The sequence below is a fragment of the Anthonomus grandis genome, chromosome 13, assembly GCF_022605725.1.
Source record: "Anthonomus grandis grandis chromosome 13, icAntGran1.3, whole genome shotgun sequence".
Classification (NCBI taxonomy): Eukaryota; Metazoa; Arthropoda; class Insecta; order Coleoptera; family Curculionidae; genus Anthonomus; species Anthonomus grandis.
The window spans coordinates 7,061,105-7,077,062 of record NC_065558.1 but is presented as its reverse complement, the minus strand read 5'-3'; the positions used below and the strand labels follow the sequence as shown (position 1 = coordinate 7,077,062).

The 15,958-nt window shown below is 35.4% G+C and overlaps 2 protein-coding genes across 6 annotated transcripts in view; both read right to left on the bottom strand.

Moving 5' to 3' along the window:
• Positions 1-476: 476 nt before the first annotated feature.
• Positions 477-9,523, bottom strand: LOC126743966 (G2/mitotic-specific cyclin-B2-like). 2 transcript variants are annotated; one of them, XM_050451257.1, is made up of 4 exons: positions 9,364-9,523; positions 5,616-5,876; positions 5,274-5,543; positions 477-1,348 (listed from the first exon to the last, which is right to left on the bottom strand). In XM_050451257.1, exons 2-4 carry the CDS (start codon positions 5,859-5,861, stop codon positions 728-730), a joined length of 1,137 nt encoding a protein of 378 aa, XP_050307214.1. In that variant the 5' UTR covers positions 5,862-5,876; positions 9,364-9,523; the 3' UTR covers positions 477-727. The 2 variants fall into 2 exon arrangements, with proteins under 2 accessions (XP_050307214.1, XP_050307215.1); XM_050451258.1 differs by lacking the exon at positions 9,364-9,523 and adding an exon at positions 9,178-9,344.
• A 196-nt stretch (positions 9,524-9,719) lies between these two features.
• Positions 9,720-15,958, bottom strand: part of LOC126743659 (storkhead-box protein 1) — a 109,720-nt gene continuing 103,481 nt past the window's right edge. For all 4 annotated transcript variants that reach the window (XM_050450860.1, XM_050450861.1, XM_050450862.1 and 1 more), the window contains 5 exons: positions 14,446-14,704; positions 14,093-14,392; positions 13,921-14,042; positions 13,717-13,868; positions 9,720-12,444 (listed from right to left, as the gene is read on the bottom strand). In XM_050450860.1, the coding sequence (XP_050306817.1) occupies positions 11,038-12,444; positions 13,717-13,868; positions 13,921-14,042; positions 14,093-14,392; positions 14,446-14,704 (2,240 nt within the window). In that variant the 3' untranslated portion in view covers positions 9,720-11,037. The remainder of the gene's footprint in view (positions 12,445-13,716; positions 13,869-13,920; positions 14,043-14,092; positions 14,393-14,445; positions 14,705-15,958) is intronic.

The following is a 15,958-nucleotide window of genomic DNA, read 5'->3' as shown; positions in this document are numbered from 1 at the left end:
TCGATTCTAGAGTAGCCAAAATTGAAAAATTATTGATTTATGTACTACTCAAAGACTTTTTTAGTATTATTCTCCATTGCCTTTTCCAATTACTGTCGACTATATACATGTATTTGATCCTATAATTCTTATTTAACAAATGATGTGTTTTTCCAGATAAGCGGTATTAAATAAGTAAATTCTAAATAAAATTCAAATTACTTGGACCTTGCTTGACAAAATTACCGATAACTCAAGAAGTTTCTGAGGTCCACAAATGCTTCTTGTACGAAATTATTGGGAAAAAAATGTCTTTCTTTAAAACAATTTCCTTTATAGAAATTCCCACTAAATCGTGAACATATCCTCAAGAAAACCAGCGAAACTATATAAATCCTTACCGCATAATCACGTTTTTACCATCAAATCCATCTTCCTCAGGGATACAGGAATATTGGATTTCAAAGTGTACTAAATTTGCCATTTAAGAAAACACATTGAAAAATATAATATTTATTGGTAAAGCTTATGTAAAATCTCACCCTAACATATTCAGAATTGTTCAATATTTATATAAACCTAATATACTACAGTACATAAATCGTTTCTAACAGTTACAGTTATCCTATCGTCACTCACTTAATTACACTTCTTTTTCCCTAAGAATCACACTTATAAAATATAAATAAAATAATACCAACATAAAATAGGTTGTAAATTAAAATATATCTAGACAGTCACATTTAACCTAAAACATCTCGTGCTTCACGGGTATCGCTGCGTACTTCTTAATCAATTTACCCTGCAGTCTTAAATTCGTGCTAATTTTCATCAATTTACTGGAGGCGTATTTCTCCCTGACTACGTTATCTTTGGCGGTCTTGGCCCGGTTAACGATACAAGCGAACTCGTGCAAAACATGCTTAAAATCCGCATAAGTATACGAGGTAACCCGTTCGAAAACCGGAGTCCAATAGGTCAGACCGGGAGTCATGGAATCATTGAAAATGGCCTGGGCCAAACATACGGCCGCCGCGGCTTGTATCGACGGTCTGACGTGTGCCACAGAATATTCCAACAGAGCGAGTTCCAAAATGTATTTGGACAGTTGGTACTCCTCAAGGGTAACCTCGGCCAATTTGCAATAACGCCTCAAGAAGAATATCGGGATCGAAAACCCGAGACGGAAATCGAGACTTTTTATTAAGCTCACTTCCATTTGCAACAGTTGTTTTTTGTTAAATGCGTCGTTGCACACGTATAAGTAATCTTCTAGAGATGGCGGATACACGTCTATGAATTTTCCGGCTAACATTAGAGCGGCGGTACCGACTAGTTGGTACTGCGTGCGGTCTACTGTTCTATTAACCTACAAGAAAAAGGGGTGTTATGTAAATAAGTGTCTGATATTCACAGGGTGACTTTTTAAGTATTTTTAAGGTTAAAAGTTCCTATACATGTGTCTTGAAGAACAGGTTGTACAGGGTGTCCCATTTTGGGTACTTTTGCGGGATATTTCCGTTATTTTTAGAGATAGAGAGACACTTTTGTGCTACTTTTTCGTAAAACCACAGCATAAAGAAACTTATAGTTTTTGTTTTCTTTATACTGTGGTAAAACTAAAGATGCCGTCAAGAAAATTGTCATAGCCGTTTTAGTTTTTAAGATACAGGGCATTTTTAAAAATTTTGTATTTTGAGACCCCATCGTATCTCTGTTATCTTTGTTTTTGTAAAAGTAAAAACTCATTTTTATAGATTTTTTTCCGTAGAATCTAGTAGTGTAGATATATATTTTTTTTTATTAAGAATAATAAACAAATAAAAACTTACAAATTAATAACGACGAATGGGGAATTCCATCATTCTTATTTTGCTTGTAATAAAAGAACATAAAAAACAAGTATATAAATTTAATAAATACTATAAGAAAACAACCATATAATACAACATTTTTGCAAGAGATGTTCAAAATGACCACCATCCTCTCTGATAAAAAATTGGCACATCTTTGTAACTCTTTGAATCGCATTCAAAATAATAATTTGTCTCCTACTCAGATTTTGAAATGCTAAATGAATTGCGTCTTGAAGTTCTATTAGATTATTGCATTGTCTTCTACATACTTGATCTTGTATAAACCCCCATAAAAAAAAATCTGGAGGCCATCTAACAGATTCGTTGGTACCTATCCATCTTTGAGCAAAGTTATTTTCAAAAAATGCCTATATAACTTGGGCACCATCTTGTTGTAGGTAAATCAAAAGAGAACAAATAGTATACCGAATTTTTGAAGGGGGTTTTACAGCACGTAGGTACCTAGATATACTTGGGGAAATTATTCCAGAACTTCTGGAAAATATCCCTCTAGCCCAATATAACACCGTCTACCTACGACAATTTGAAAGAAGTCGTCCATATTTTCAAAGAGACGTTGATATAAATAAATCAAAAGAGAACAACACAAAGTCTCAGTCAAAAATTATTTTCTTTTAGGCTTTTAGGTAGGTCATATAACGGCTTCTAACTAGAAATATAGTTCCGAAGCTTCTTCAGCATTCTCATTGCTTCGTATGAAACATACAAGCATATCATATTTTTCATAATTTTTAAATGCTACCATTTTTTTGGCAAAAGTCACAAGTAACGAAAATAAATGGGTTTTGGAGCATAAACTCAATCAAAAACAGAGAAATGTCAATCAAAATCCGAAGATAGTTGACATTTATTTATTTATTTGTCATTTTTTTGTTATAAATAGCCATGGCCTTCCATTAAATTAAGAATTTGATCGTGTCCGCTAAGCGCTTTCGGTCTGTTAGACCATCCCGAGAACCGCTTTGTTAAAGAGTACACAAAAAAACACAGCAAGCAAAAGACTTGGATAAATTTTGCTCCATTTTAGTTTTTGATTATTATCAATGAGTATCGGCTTTGAGTGTCTACTATTTGCGGATTACATGAAGCTTTTTCGTCTTGTTACGAGTCGTCATGACTGCATGCAGCTTCAGGCAGATCTTGATAGGGTTTATAAATGGCGTGAAATTAACAGACTCCTACTTAATCTTCAGAAATCGTCAAATTTCTGGAAGATGTCAATTTTCTTACTTTCTTACAAACCACAGGAAGCCTTTATGTGAAAAGTACCCCGAACTCAAATATGAAGACTTTCCATTGATTATATGAAAGATTGTATTTGTATTGAAGGGAGCCCTATTTTAAACAGTTACGGATTTGAATTGCACATCATTCTCGTACTGCATGATTGAAAATTTAAAAATTGAAACTTTTCTTAGATTTAGGTGTATCACACTCTCAAGACATTATTGGAGGAAACATATTTGCTTTTAATAAATTATTGCCTATGATTGTTACTTTTTAAGTATTATAAAGAAGATGCAGATATTCTAGAATTTTGAACTTAATTTGGCAGTATTATGCATTCAAAGCAAAGCAGTGGGCATACAATATAAATTAATTTATGGTCTAAATATTAATATAAATTTCGAGGGTATGCACAGGACAATAAAACACCTCAAGTTTGTCAAAAGATTGGATAAGACAATAGCTGTGATAATGAAATTTATTAAAGAAATTATTTAAGAGAATTATTGTACTACATAAAGGAAATTAGTGAATTATGCAAAGAGGCATATTACTAGTCAGTCCCTTAATTTAAATCGATCCTAAATTAAGTAATTAAAACTGATATTGGTTGGGTAGTGCCCTATAGGTCAAGCAATGAAATGTATACCATTGTATGTATACATCTGCACTGTTAAAAAAAGTCACTTGTATATGAAAGCAGGAAAGTGTTTAACCAATTGCCAACAAATCTGAAAGCACTGAATTCGTTAAACACCTCTTGACACTTTTTACTATTGGGTAGGGCTTAATATAGTATCAAAGAATTCTACCAGGATGCACTTTAAAATTTGAGTTTATAAGAATAAATTGTTTTATTTAATTTTCGTGGTTTTGTATTTAATAGTTTCTGTTCACTTATATACCAGTCTTACTTGTCAATTTTTTTTTTATATTTGACAAATAAAGCACTTTTCAATTCGAGGAGGTGAAGACAGCTGTCCATGTAAGTTGTTATGTGAAGAATGCCAAATGTGTTTACACCACTTTACTTGCACATGTTTGGATCAATGTGTAAACGTATACACTTCTCCAAACACACTCAGCTTCATTTAAATAATGACAATACCACGAAAATGGGAAATTTAATATCAGATGAAGTGTTCTTATGGTTTCTAAATAGTCACAAAATATTTTTCGGTTTACAAGTGATATGTAAAAAAATAGCACAGTTTGGTTTATCAATATTATGATTATATAAGTGCATCTTTGGTAGTTCTTGAAATCTATTCATGGCCTAACAACTTATAGTCGACTTCACATGTAGCAAACAGAATTGCTATTTTACAATCACAGTCTCAGTCTCAAAAACAAAAAAGACCTACTGTATGTTGCTCATGTTGAATTGTTAAGTGCAAAAATAAAGATAATTGGCTAAAAACAATTTAGGCTAAATCAGATATTAAATTTAAAGACTGGTTAAAAATACTTTTTCAATTCTTGATTTTTATGCAAACCCACTGTATTATTGTAAAAAATGTTAACTGTAACTTTATATGTTATTAGTCTTATGCCAATGCAAGATGTATATCCCCTATTGACCATTGTAAATGTTGTTCCACAATAATATATTCGTTTCATTTCAATTTTTGATCTGCAAAAGCTATAAATCAAAACTTCTTGTACTGCAGAGTTATTAACATATAATCGACAGTTTTTGATGATAAAACTTTGTAGCTTCAATATAAATTTTCAATGTGAGGGATAAATGCCTAAACTATTCAAGGTACTCACCAAGTTCAGATTTTGCTGCAAAAAAGAATACCCTTCAATACAATTTACTTGCCAAAAGATTTTTAGGCCAATTTATGATATTGGATAAAAGATATTAAAAAAAAAAAGATGCCCAAGATTTGACTCCTGGGGTACCCCATATGTTCAAGTCAATTGACCTAAAACCATTGATTTCAATAAATTGTTTAGTATCTATAAGCTACAAATGAAACAGTTTTATCAAAGTTAGACAAAAAGCCAAAATTTGTAATCCAAGATGTATATCAGAAAAAAATGAAGCTGTTGATCACCAGAAAGTTGGAAATGAAATATCAAAAAAATATCATACAATAGTTTGGATAAATTGCAGTAAATTAAAAATGAGTGCTTGCTGACCAAGAACCTGCCTTATTTTTTATACAGATCAACAAAAGTTACCTGTAAATATCTATCCGCAACAGAAATAGCCAAAAACAATGTATCATGGTCCATACCAAAACTCTTATGGACATCCACCAACCAATTAACAAGTTTCGCCCTCATCGAGGCTGTCACTTTAGTGCCGGTCAAAAAACGTTTCTTGATCGGGAAATCCAGTTCAAGTTGCTGCATGTATTTCATTATGTCGTGAGTGTAGTCGTTGCTATCGGGTGATTCATCGCTCTCTTTGTTTGGTTTCTCTCTCACAGTTTTCCTCTCAAGGTTTTCCTGAAAATTGGTAAAACAAATTCTTATATACAAGTAAACTTATACAGATTTTAACTAAAACACTAGACATACCTTACAAGCTATATTATCCACTTTCTTTATGCCCCCAAGTTGGACTGCAACCTTCTCTTTTGGTTTAGTAGCCTTATCATTATTAACCTTTTCTGGGTGTAAGTCTTTTAGTTGGTTTCCTAGTTCCCCAAGGGCTCCTCTTCTAACTATATTCTGCTTGACACCATCCTCTTTCAACGCTAAATGGGGATGTATGTTCTCTTGGTTTTCCTTTCTCAGTTCGTGTCTAGATGGGACTATAGACATTTTATTTTTTTTTTGCTGAAACAAAAAACATGAAATTTGTATATGAAAATGTTTTGTCTTGTGATCCTCACAAGGTTCTACCAGTTTGGAAACCTATATCTTTGGGTAACATAAACAAGAAATCAGTTCAATTGGTGAAAATATCAATTTCAATAACGGCAATATATGTTGGGTATAGACTCATGTAGGGACGACTTCAATGAAAAGAAAGTACTTTAATTGTAGTGTATATTACAAGTGCACCTTATATCAAAAAAATATTATTTATAATGCCAGTTAAATATTTAATTGTTTAAGTCATAGTATCATCTACCCAAATATATTTACTTTTAAATTCAAATTCAAATAGTTTATTGTCCAACAGGAAAATTCCCAATTACAAGACAATCGAAATAATTAAAATTAAAACAGTACAAGTTATAAGCACCTTAAATAAGTAGTACAAAAAAAATAATATAAGATTCAATATAGAGTGATAACAAAATTTAAAATTTAAAACAATAGCATAATTGTAAGAATATAAGACACACTAACCAAATGATAACAATCACAGAAAAATAATCAGGTATCATTCAAATTAAGAGAGGAACACATCCTTTTTTTAAAAACATATTCAGTGCTGCTAAAGATGTCGACATCTATAGCATTCATCTGATTATACCATGTACAAGCACGGCACAGTGGAGCTTTGCTGGACAGATTTGTTAAGTTAAGAGAGGGATAAAATATATGGTGCCTCCTTGTATTGGCAGGAGGAACAAATAGAGGTAGCCTCTCTAAGAGCTCAGAACAATCAATTTTATTATTGCAAAGTTTATATAAAAATATCTGACTAGAGAGAATAGTACTTTGCTTTAGTGACAAATAGTTGAATCTATTCAGCAGGTACTCCTGTTCCACACCTCTTATTGGATATACTCCATCCAACTTAACAGAAAGTAACTTTAAGAATCTGCGCTGTACTTACTCCAGTCTGTTAACATGAACATCATAGATGGGGAACCACAACATAGAGCCATACATTAATTTAGACTTTACTAATGAATTGTACAATACAGTCAAGCTGGATATATTCTTAAATTGAGAAGTGGACCTTACTATAAACCCGAGGGATTTTAAGGCTGAACCAGTGACCTGTGCTACATGCTGGTTGAATGTGAGCCTCTTATCTACTTCAATGCCCAAATCCTTCACTGAAGAACAGTCTAGCAACTGAGAACCATTCAATATATATGGGTATAAAATCTCTTCATGAAGAATGGAAATTGTCATTTTTTTACATTTGTCACAGTTAGGGGTAGTTAGTATTTCTTTCACACCATTCAAAGACCTTTCATGTCCTCTTGCAGCTTCAGGCAGTCCAGCATAGTACGAATGATACGAAACAACTTCAGATCATCAGCGAATAAAAGACAGAAACTCTCCATACAATCAACTAAATCATTAATAAATAGATCGAACAGCATTGGGGCGAGGTTACTGCCTTGGGGCGCACAACTCGAAGCCACGTAATACTCAGACCCAAAACCATTAAATTCAACATACTGAAGCCTGCCAGTCAGATATGAGATGAAGAACTCCACCAGACAAGGATGAAATCCAGCCAAAGCCAGCTTCTGTGCCAGCAAACTGTGATCCAGCCGGTCAAAAGCCTTCGAGAAGTCTGCGTACAGCACATCCAACTGGCTTTTCTGATTTATAGCTAGATATGCTGTTTCCAAGAAACAAGCCATATTAGTGACGGTAGATCTTTTCTGAAAGAAACCATGCTGCTTTTTTGTAATTATGTGCTTAATTAGAGGGGACAATTTATCGTGCACACATATCTCAAAAGCCTTCGAAAAATTAGAGAGAATTGACACCGGTCTGTAGTTCTCTATTCTGCCATGGTCTCCACTCTTAAACACTGGACATATTTTAGCCTTTTTCTACTCTTCCGGAAATGTATTGGTCTTGAGTGATAAGTTGAGAATTGGTAGGAGTGGTACAGCCAGGGCCGATGCACAGTCCCACAAAAGAAATGAAGGTATTTGGTCAGGACCCACAGTTTCTTTGTCTTTTAACTTCTGTAAAGCTTTTCTTACATCTGCCTCAACAAAAGATTGGACCAAAATGTTGTCTGAACAATATATATCAGACTATTTGGGCTAAGCAAGAGGACTCAACATAAACACTCCTGAAAAAATCAGAAAAAGCATTTACAATACTTTTAAGACCCACAACAGTGGTATCTTTATAGCTCTTAGAACCTGGAATGCGAGAGTTGTTTCATTTAAGGTGAATGAACCTCCAGAATTGCTTTGGATCACTCCGAATAGCTGACTCAGTCTTGGATATAAACTCTTGATAAGCAAGATCCATTTTTGTTTTTACTACCCTCCTAGCAGCTCTAAAATCCTCATAAGCAGCAGAGCACCATGTAGGAAGCCATCTCCTATGTAGCCTAGACTTTAATTTTAATAATTTCCTAATTTCATGAGTGTACCACTCAGGATATGAGTATTTACTATTAGAGGGTTGAAAACGAGGAACAGCTAGACAAAAAATTTCATGGATTTTGTCATAAAAGGTTTTAACTGCCTCATTAACATCTGACTGGGTGTGTATAAAAGTCCAATCCACATCAGAGATAAGCTGGTAAAGATAGGGCAAATTAGCCCTCCAAAAATTATATGTAGGACTCTTATTGTTGGAGGGGAAATCTGTAACACTCTCGAATTTGACAAGATTCAACAAGATATTAATAGCAGGGTGATATGCATCCTCAGTGACAAGGGGTTGGTCATCCCTATCCACAGAACACTGGAAGTTGGAGAGAACTAGATCAAGCAAATTATTGTTGCAGCATAAAATCCCTTAGGCCAGCAAGTTTAGTGTTACAATCATAAACATTATCCTGTATAAACCTCATATTAAAATCCCCCAACAACAAAATATTTTGGTTCTGAATTGCCCTAACAGAGGAAAGATAATCAAAGAGAGACAAGTAATTTTATAAAGGCGAGTATATATATATAACAAAAATATAAACACTTGTTACAAACACTTTTAAGAAAAGGCTAAATAAATATTTACTTGACCAGAATGTTACTCCTTAGGTGAGTTTTTTCATATGATTGGTAGATGATTAGCAAGGTCTCGGGAGAAACTAGTATCTACTAAAGAATATTATCCAGTAAATATTAATAAAGAAGCTATTATTGCAGTCAAACAGGGGATAATTATAATAGCTGTAAAGTCAAGGATTAGAAAAAGCTGTTGCACCACAATTGATCAATAAAAAAATTAGCAAGGCCCTATTTTATAAAATACTTACCTTTAATAACTTCTTTTGCAATTAACACACGTGCTATGTGAACATTTATATGCAATAAGCAACAAATTCCATTGGAAGGAATTTGCAAACAGTTTTTATGTTAAATATAAAAAATGGATTCTTTAAGGTGTAAACAACGCATGAAAATCGTTGGTTTTAGTATGTAATTTAGGAGATACTACTTACCTGTTTTTGTATCTTTCAAAATTGATGCAAAAACAGCCAAACGTCACAATTTGTCGATTTTCTAAGTCAGAATTTGTTCGAAAATTTATGAGAAAATTGAGCCTTCTTTATAATTATTTTTTAAATTATCGTCAACGGTTATTTTTGAACGCGCTTTGACATTGACATGTGTCTGAATAAGAAATGACAGTTGACGTTGCATAAAGTTGCGACATTAGGATAAGAATCTACTCGGTAGGCAACCCGTTTGATTGTCCTATGATACAAGCAGTTTTCTCAATTTTTCCTTAATTGAAAATTAATTGTAATAAAAATTAGAGCTCTTTTCATAGTATAGGATTAAAAAAAGACAAATATCATTAGTTTATCTATACATAACATTTATTGACTCTTCTGTACATATAAAATGGCTATGCTCACATAGAAAAGGCATCGTTCTGTTATATAATACATTCTAAAAACGTACTGGTATAAAAATAAATATACAAAAATATTACATACTTTTTTTTACTGTGGTGAGTTAAGAATATTAGTTACAAAGCTTATATAAAAAATAAAGTACATAAGACATTATTTTAGGTAACCTTTTTTTTATTATATATTCGATTTCTTGTGAACATTTCGAAATTCCCGCCTTTGATTACCTAGAAAATTATAATACAGGACACAGAAGCATTTCCACAGGAGAGTAAAACGAATGACGTCACGAGGCTGACAGACATGTGAAGAAACAACCAATACTGCCAAACTGGTTATTTCTTGTTCAAGCCAATAAAAACCAATTACTCAGCATTAAAGGACGTTATAAGAGAATTCTTTATTCGAGGGTTAATCGTGGGGTTCTGAGATTGAATAAAAAGTGTGAACATTTTTGATCCAAGAGTCGTTTTTCAATAAAGTAAAGCCTGTAAATATCCCTTTATCCTTCTTTTCTAACTGGATTTCAGTTGCTTTTTACTCTTTTTTAACAGCTAAACTATCTGACGTAAAAATCGCAGTTTTTTAAAAATGAGCCATCTTGCAAATTATTAATAGCATACGAACAAGTCAGAAAGAATATTCTTGGATAATTTTTCGAATTTTGCTTAAGAATAATATACTCTGATCATTGGAATTCTCCCTGGAATATGCCTTGTATAGTATCTGAATGTTCTCTAAAAGCGTTGAAACTTTACACAAATGACAGTTAAGACCGTTGACAGTTAGTAATGGCGTTCTACATTTGACACATATGAATTGACTCTGTAAACAGTTAGACGTTTCCACCTTAAGGACAATTCTCATGTATCCCAGTGCTTCGAAATAATTTTTATTGGCTAGCTTGTCTGGTTTTTCTTTGTCACACAATCAACGCATTTTTTCCTTCAAAATTATTTAAAAATAAACAAATAGCTGAAGATGTTGCATGCCATTGCCACGAGAGTGCGCGGCTTTAACGAAACGTCCAAAAGTGTCACTTAAAACAATTTCCCTGTACATTTTCCACATATGAAATACACTTTTTAGTTTGGAAACAAATCGTTAAAAGTCAGACTAAAATAGTTCTCTAGTCCGACTGCAGTGTAGTGATAATTCAGGCCGAAACGGTTTATTAGTCTTAAATTACATCCTAACGCAAACTTTCACTGGGAAAGTTGACATAAGACGCCTCCGGAAAACTGATTGGAAACTTTATTAGAAAAGGCCAAAATCGGTATGGACTACTTCGCAATTATTCGGTTTATCGATATTGTTCGCAGCCATGTTGAGTTCCACCAACGTGTCAACGCTGTTAATACTGACCCCTTTCAAGATCTTCTGAGCGGCTAAACTGGTAAAGTTAAAACTCAAGTCGCTCAGACTGGGAAACTCTTTTTTTGGGTTTTCTCTTGGGGTCAGTGGAACGTCCTTGTAGCAAATGTTCGGTTCGGAACCGATAAAGTTCTTGTCGGCCACTTTGCTTTTGGTCCCAACGTCATTTTTAAAGAACTTTCCCAAAGGAATTCCTTCATAGCTTTTGGTGGGACTGGAAGGATTACTGTTGTAGATAGTAGAGTTTTTTGAAAAATCCCTAAACGAGTTAGCAACAGGAGAATCGGGATTCGAACTGGAAATGTATTGGTTGTGGCTACTCTGTGAAACATTTTTAATCAAGTTCTGTAAACTGTCTTTAGCAGGGAGTTGCAACGACAACTTCCTACTGTTGTTCATCGTTTCACTTTCACCGTTATCCTCCTTGGTCATTTGAGATTCTTTGTTAGTGTTTTTGGTTGGGGTCTCCTCTTTTCCATTGATAACCACTACTTTGGGCTTAGTGAGGTCACTTTGGCCATTTTCAAACGTGATTACCGACCGTACGGGTGAATTTTGCACGTAGATTTTCGTGTTCGCTCCAGATGGACTTCCGGTGTTAATGGTGGCTGTAGCAGTAGCATTACCATTTCCAACAGTGACGCCATTTTGATTGGTAGTCACTTCTAGGGTGAAGGAGTTGCTGTGGCTCATGCTGCTCCCATTGGTTTTTGCAGATATTTTAGTCCTGGTGACTTCTTTTTTTGTCTGGCATTTTATGGCAGAATCTGCCTTTGGTGAACTAACCGTTTGCCTGTTTATCACGGTTTTGTGACTTTCCAGGCTGGACGGACCCGACGTCAATGAGCTGCCCGTCCTGCTACTTTTATGAGACTCTATGCTACTAGGACCACTGTTGTCTATACTTGACAAGTTCTTCACCGGTGAATTCGACCCGGCACTTTCACATTGTCTATCTCCGTTTAACCGAGGGGAAGCCACATCGTTTTCTTTTTTTTCGTGTTTCGTCTCGCTTTTTGTCTCCGCCGACGAACTTTTCCCTATGCTACTTCTGCTCGCTTTTCTGCTGCTATCTCGACTCCTCACCGCCAGTTTTCTCGGTAAGGTGCTGCTTGCGTAAGGGGACTTTCCGAAACGTGAAACAGGCGAGTTTTCTCTGGATCCGCTATAGGAGGTCGGCAGGGTTACATCACTGGACGGTTGACGTCTATGATGATGACGTGGTAACGTGGCTGATCCTGAACTGATATCACAAGTTTCCAGGTAGGCTGAAATATCGATTCCAGAGTCCTGAAATGAGAAGAGGAGAATTAAAGGAAACATTAAAATGTTATTTAATTGCTTTAAGAGATAATGTGCAATTCAAATTGCGTAAAGCTTTTATTAGAAAAGTATTAATCCAGGTAATGGTGTAAAATGTACTGGATTCATTTGCTTCATAAGGCTTGTTTTTACATAAAAAAAAACTCAAAATTTTAACAGGAAGAATAGACGACGCGAGTGTCCTAGTACGGTTGCAAGTATGAAACCGCCCTAATTTAACAACAAAGCAATATGTCATATTGAAACGTCAAGGCGTACAGACCGCATCTTATACCGCGGTGTTGCCGAATGTTTTAAGTTTGACAGCTGTTGTTTTATTCAAGTGGAGAGGAACTAGGACAAAGGTCCTTTGACAATAAAATTGTTTTTTGAGTGCATCCTGATTTTGATAAGATTGTGAAAAAGTCGATCTAAACACGAAAATAATTTCTTGTTTTTTACTAAATATTTGGCATGGAGTGTTGCGGTGCTTAATGCTCTCTGTAAACTTTAATAGAAAGCCATTGACGTTCCGCATGTGTAGAAGCAGCTTAATTTTGACAGATCACATGACATAATGGCGTACCTTGTCGCATATCAATGATCAGCATTTTCTAAAAAGATTCACGTGACAATTGAGATCTTACATCTTTTTTTCAATAGCTTTTATTCAATATTAATTAGACTGACGACAGTGACGACGTGACATGTGTCAGCCGAAGAAAAGGCGTGGTTCTGTTTATTTCTGTATTCAAAAAAATAAATTAAGACTGCCTGGAATAAATTATGTTCTTCTAGAATAATCCAATTTAGAAATATCCGAGTTTATTGAAAGAGAGAGTGAGAAGCTTTCGCTTTTACTCGCCGTGTCACTTTAAGCAGCCATTTTGCTTAGTTTGACAGAGCTGTCACATGACTGCTTATTCAATATTCGTTACTGACCACATGACATGTGTTAGCTAAAAAAAGACGTGGCTCTGCTTAATAATTTAAGAAAATTAATTAAAACTACCTGGAATAAATCATGTTTTTATAAAATAATCAAAATAAGAAATATTATACTTTATTAAGAGAGAAAGTGAGAAGTATTTGATTTTACCCGGTGTGTCACTTACTTTCGGCAGCCATTTTGAACTGCCACGTCAAATTTTGGGAGAAGCTTAAAGAGCTGTCACGTGACCATTGACATGTTATACATAAACGATCACGTGGCAGGACGTTGCCTAGTTTATAAGGGTTATTCAAAAAATAAATAATTACCTTTTCAGCAAATGTCTGGGTGCCAACACTATGTAAATGAACCGCTTTGGAGTTGAACCACTCGCTAGGGGGAAATTGGGCACTGAACGTGCCAATTTGGCACTGGGACCGTTTGGACCTACGGAATATCCTGGATAGAAGGGATTCCTTTTCTAAAAATTCCATTTATTAGTAAATTATGACAAGGCTTCTCAATTTTCTTACTGGGAGTTGGTGTAGAGTCCCCACTGTTAGGATAATCCGTACTACTGGACGTGTCTACGTAATGTTTATGGATGGTTCGGGTTGAGGCGGACCTTCTTAGTCTCCTATTCGAGCTCCAAAGCCTGGAAAATCATCATAATAAGAGTTTCACAAGAGACCCCACTATAGCTACCTAAATGACCCTCGCCCTTCGGGACTCCTATGAGTGGGGAAAGACGTCGTTCTTCGTTTCGTTCTTGGATACAAGATCTTATCGCTGGAGTTACCACCACAAATAACATCAGCCAAATTGGTCTGGATGCACTGGTGAGTGACATTTCCATCTCTTACGGTCGTCATATCTCCGTGCACCATCGCCATGGCCTCCTCAGTCGACATAAGCATAGTTTTATTTGATTGACTGGCAAACTCGAGGCCATTTTCTTGGTCTCTTCGCTGTCTCGTCCTCGATTGACTTCTTGAACGTTTCCTTCTGCCATTAAAAGAATTTAGCAAAAGAAGTTTAAGAATTTTAGTTCAACTTACTCGGGGGTAACGATATAATACCCACTAGAAGTATTATATAATTTTCGCTCCTTGGTGAGCTGCACCAACGTATCATATAGAGTTTGCTCGCTAGGGGGTGACACGTGTGGGAAAGCTATTATCAGAGCTTCCCTTATGGTTTCTATGCCGGCGGGTCTTCCTTGACTAGACAGTCTTAGCACTACAGCGCATACAGCCTCTGGTAGGGGTGTCCATTGGGTTTGGGGTACTGGGTTGGCTGTACAGTGTTCTATGTCCTCTAGAGAAAAAATAATAAAAATTGGAAACAGAGAAGAAACGCTTTCTTTCGCAATTTATTAAAGAAAAAATTAACAGGCTATTGTGTCTATTATGGGCTCCGCTCTGACCCGCGGGTTCACTGGCCAATATGTGTACACTTTGAAACTAAACGATCCTCTCTCTCGCATCTGGTAGAAGAAAGAAAAACCTCTATTCCGAGTGATTTATGGTCAGGTGTCAAGTTTTACTTCTTGTCCGTAACACGATCTTAAACTATGCATTCATATGTGCGCTTTTCTTAGCTCGACCTGACGCATATATACATACATACATACGTGCCGTTTTAAAATTAGTTTCACGCAAATCGTTTGCCGATTTGGTACCACCAAATGAATTCGTACGGCGTGGTACCAATGAAAAGATTTGAATGTCATGTACGTCGTTATTCGATTATGAATTATTCTCTTTGCGGATGACATTTAAATACTTATTTAATGTGGTCTCAGCCATAATGGGTGAACATTATAATATCGGTTTTTGTTATGCAATGAAGAATAATGCATGCCAAAGAGTAAGTCGTGCTTGGCATTTTTTTTTTATTGATGAGAATATGCAGGTAACAGGTTGATGAGTTGAGAAGTAATGAAGGCACAAAGGAGGAGGATAATTCGAAGAATTATTTTACTGGACTTTGGTTGGTTGTTGGTTGGTTAATATAGAAAATAAGTTATTCATGTTTATTACTTCCTAATAAAAGAACTAAGGAAAATGAACATAATAAAGGAACAGAATTTTATAACACCTACCACATTGTAGAAATTCTTATAAATCAAATACAAACTCAAATTTTTTAAAGAAATCAACGCTGAACTTCTTCTCTAGCCTGTATCTATCCACTCCTGAATGTAAGCCTCTTCCAGTGCTTTCCATGTTTGTCTATCTAGGGCAGTTTGGAGCCAGTTTCTCCCTGCTATTCGTTGGATGTCATCCCGCCACCGCGTTGGTGGCCTTCCCGCATTTTTTTTTTGTGGCTCTTGGGCGCCATTGCATGATTTTGTTAATCCATCTAGATGGGTCTTGCCTTTCAACGTGAACTGCCCATCGATATTTTAGTTCGGCTACTCTTCTCATAACATCCGTTACCTTTGTCCTTCATCGAATCTCATCGTTTCTAATGTGGTCTCTTAAGCTAGTTCACGGCATGGCGCGCTCCATGGCTCTCTGGGTTGTTCTGAGTCTTTCTGCGCTCCTCTTTGCCAGTGTCATCGTCTCG

Coding starts and splice junctions, on each gene's coding strand:
- LOC126743966 (XM_050451257.1), bottom strand. CDS start 5,861: ATGTCTATAGTCCCATCTAGACACGAACTGAGAAAGGAAAACCAAGAG. Junction 5,544..5,615: donor TGGATAATATAGCTTGTAAG/GTATGTCTAGTG, acceptor ACCAATTTTCAG/GAAAACCTTGAGAGGAAAAC. Junction 1,349..5,273: donor TTGCGGATAGATATTTACAG/GTAACTTTTGTT, acceptor TTTTTCTTGTAG/GTTAATAGAACAGTAGACCG.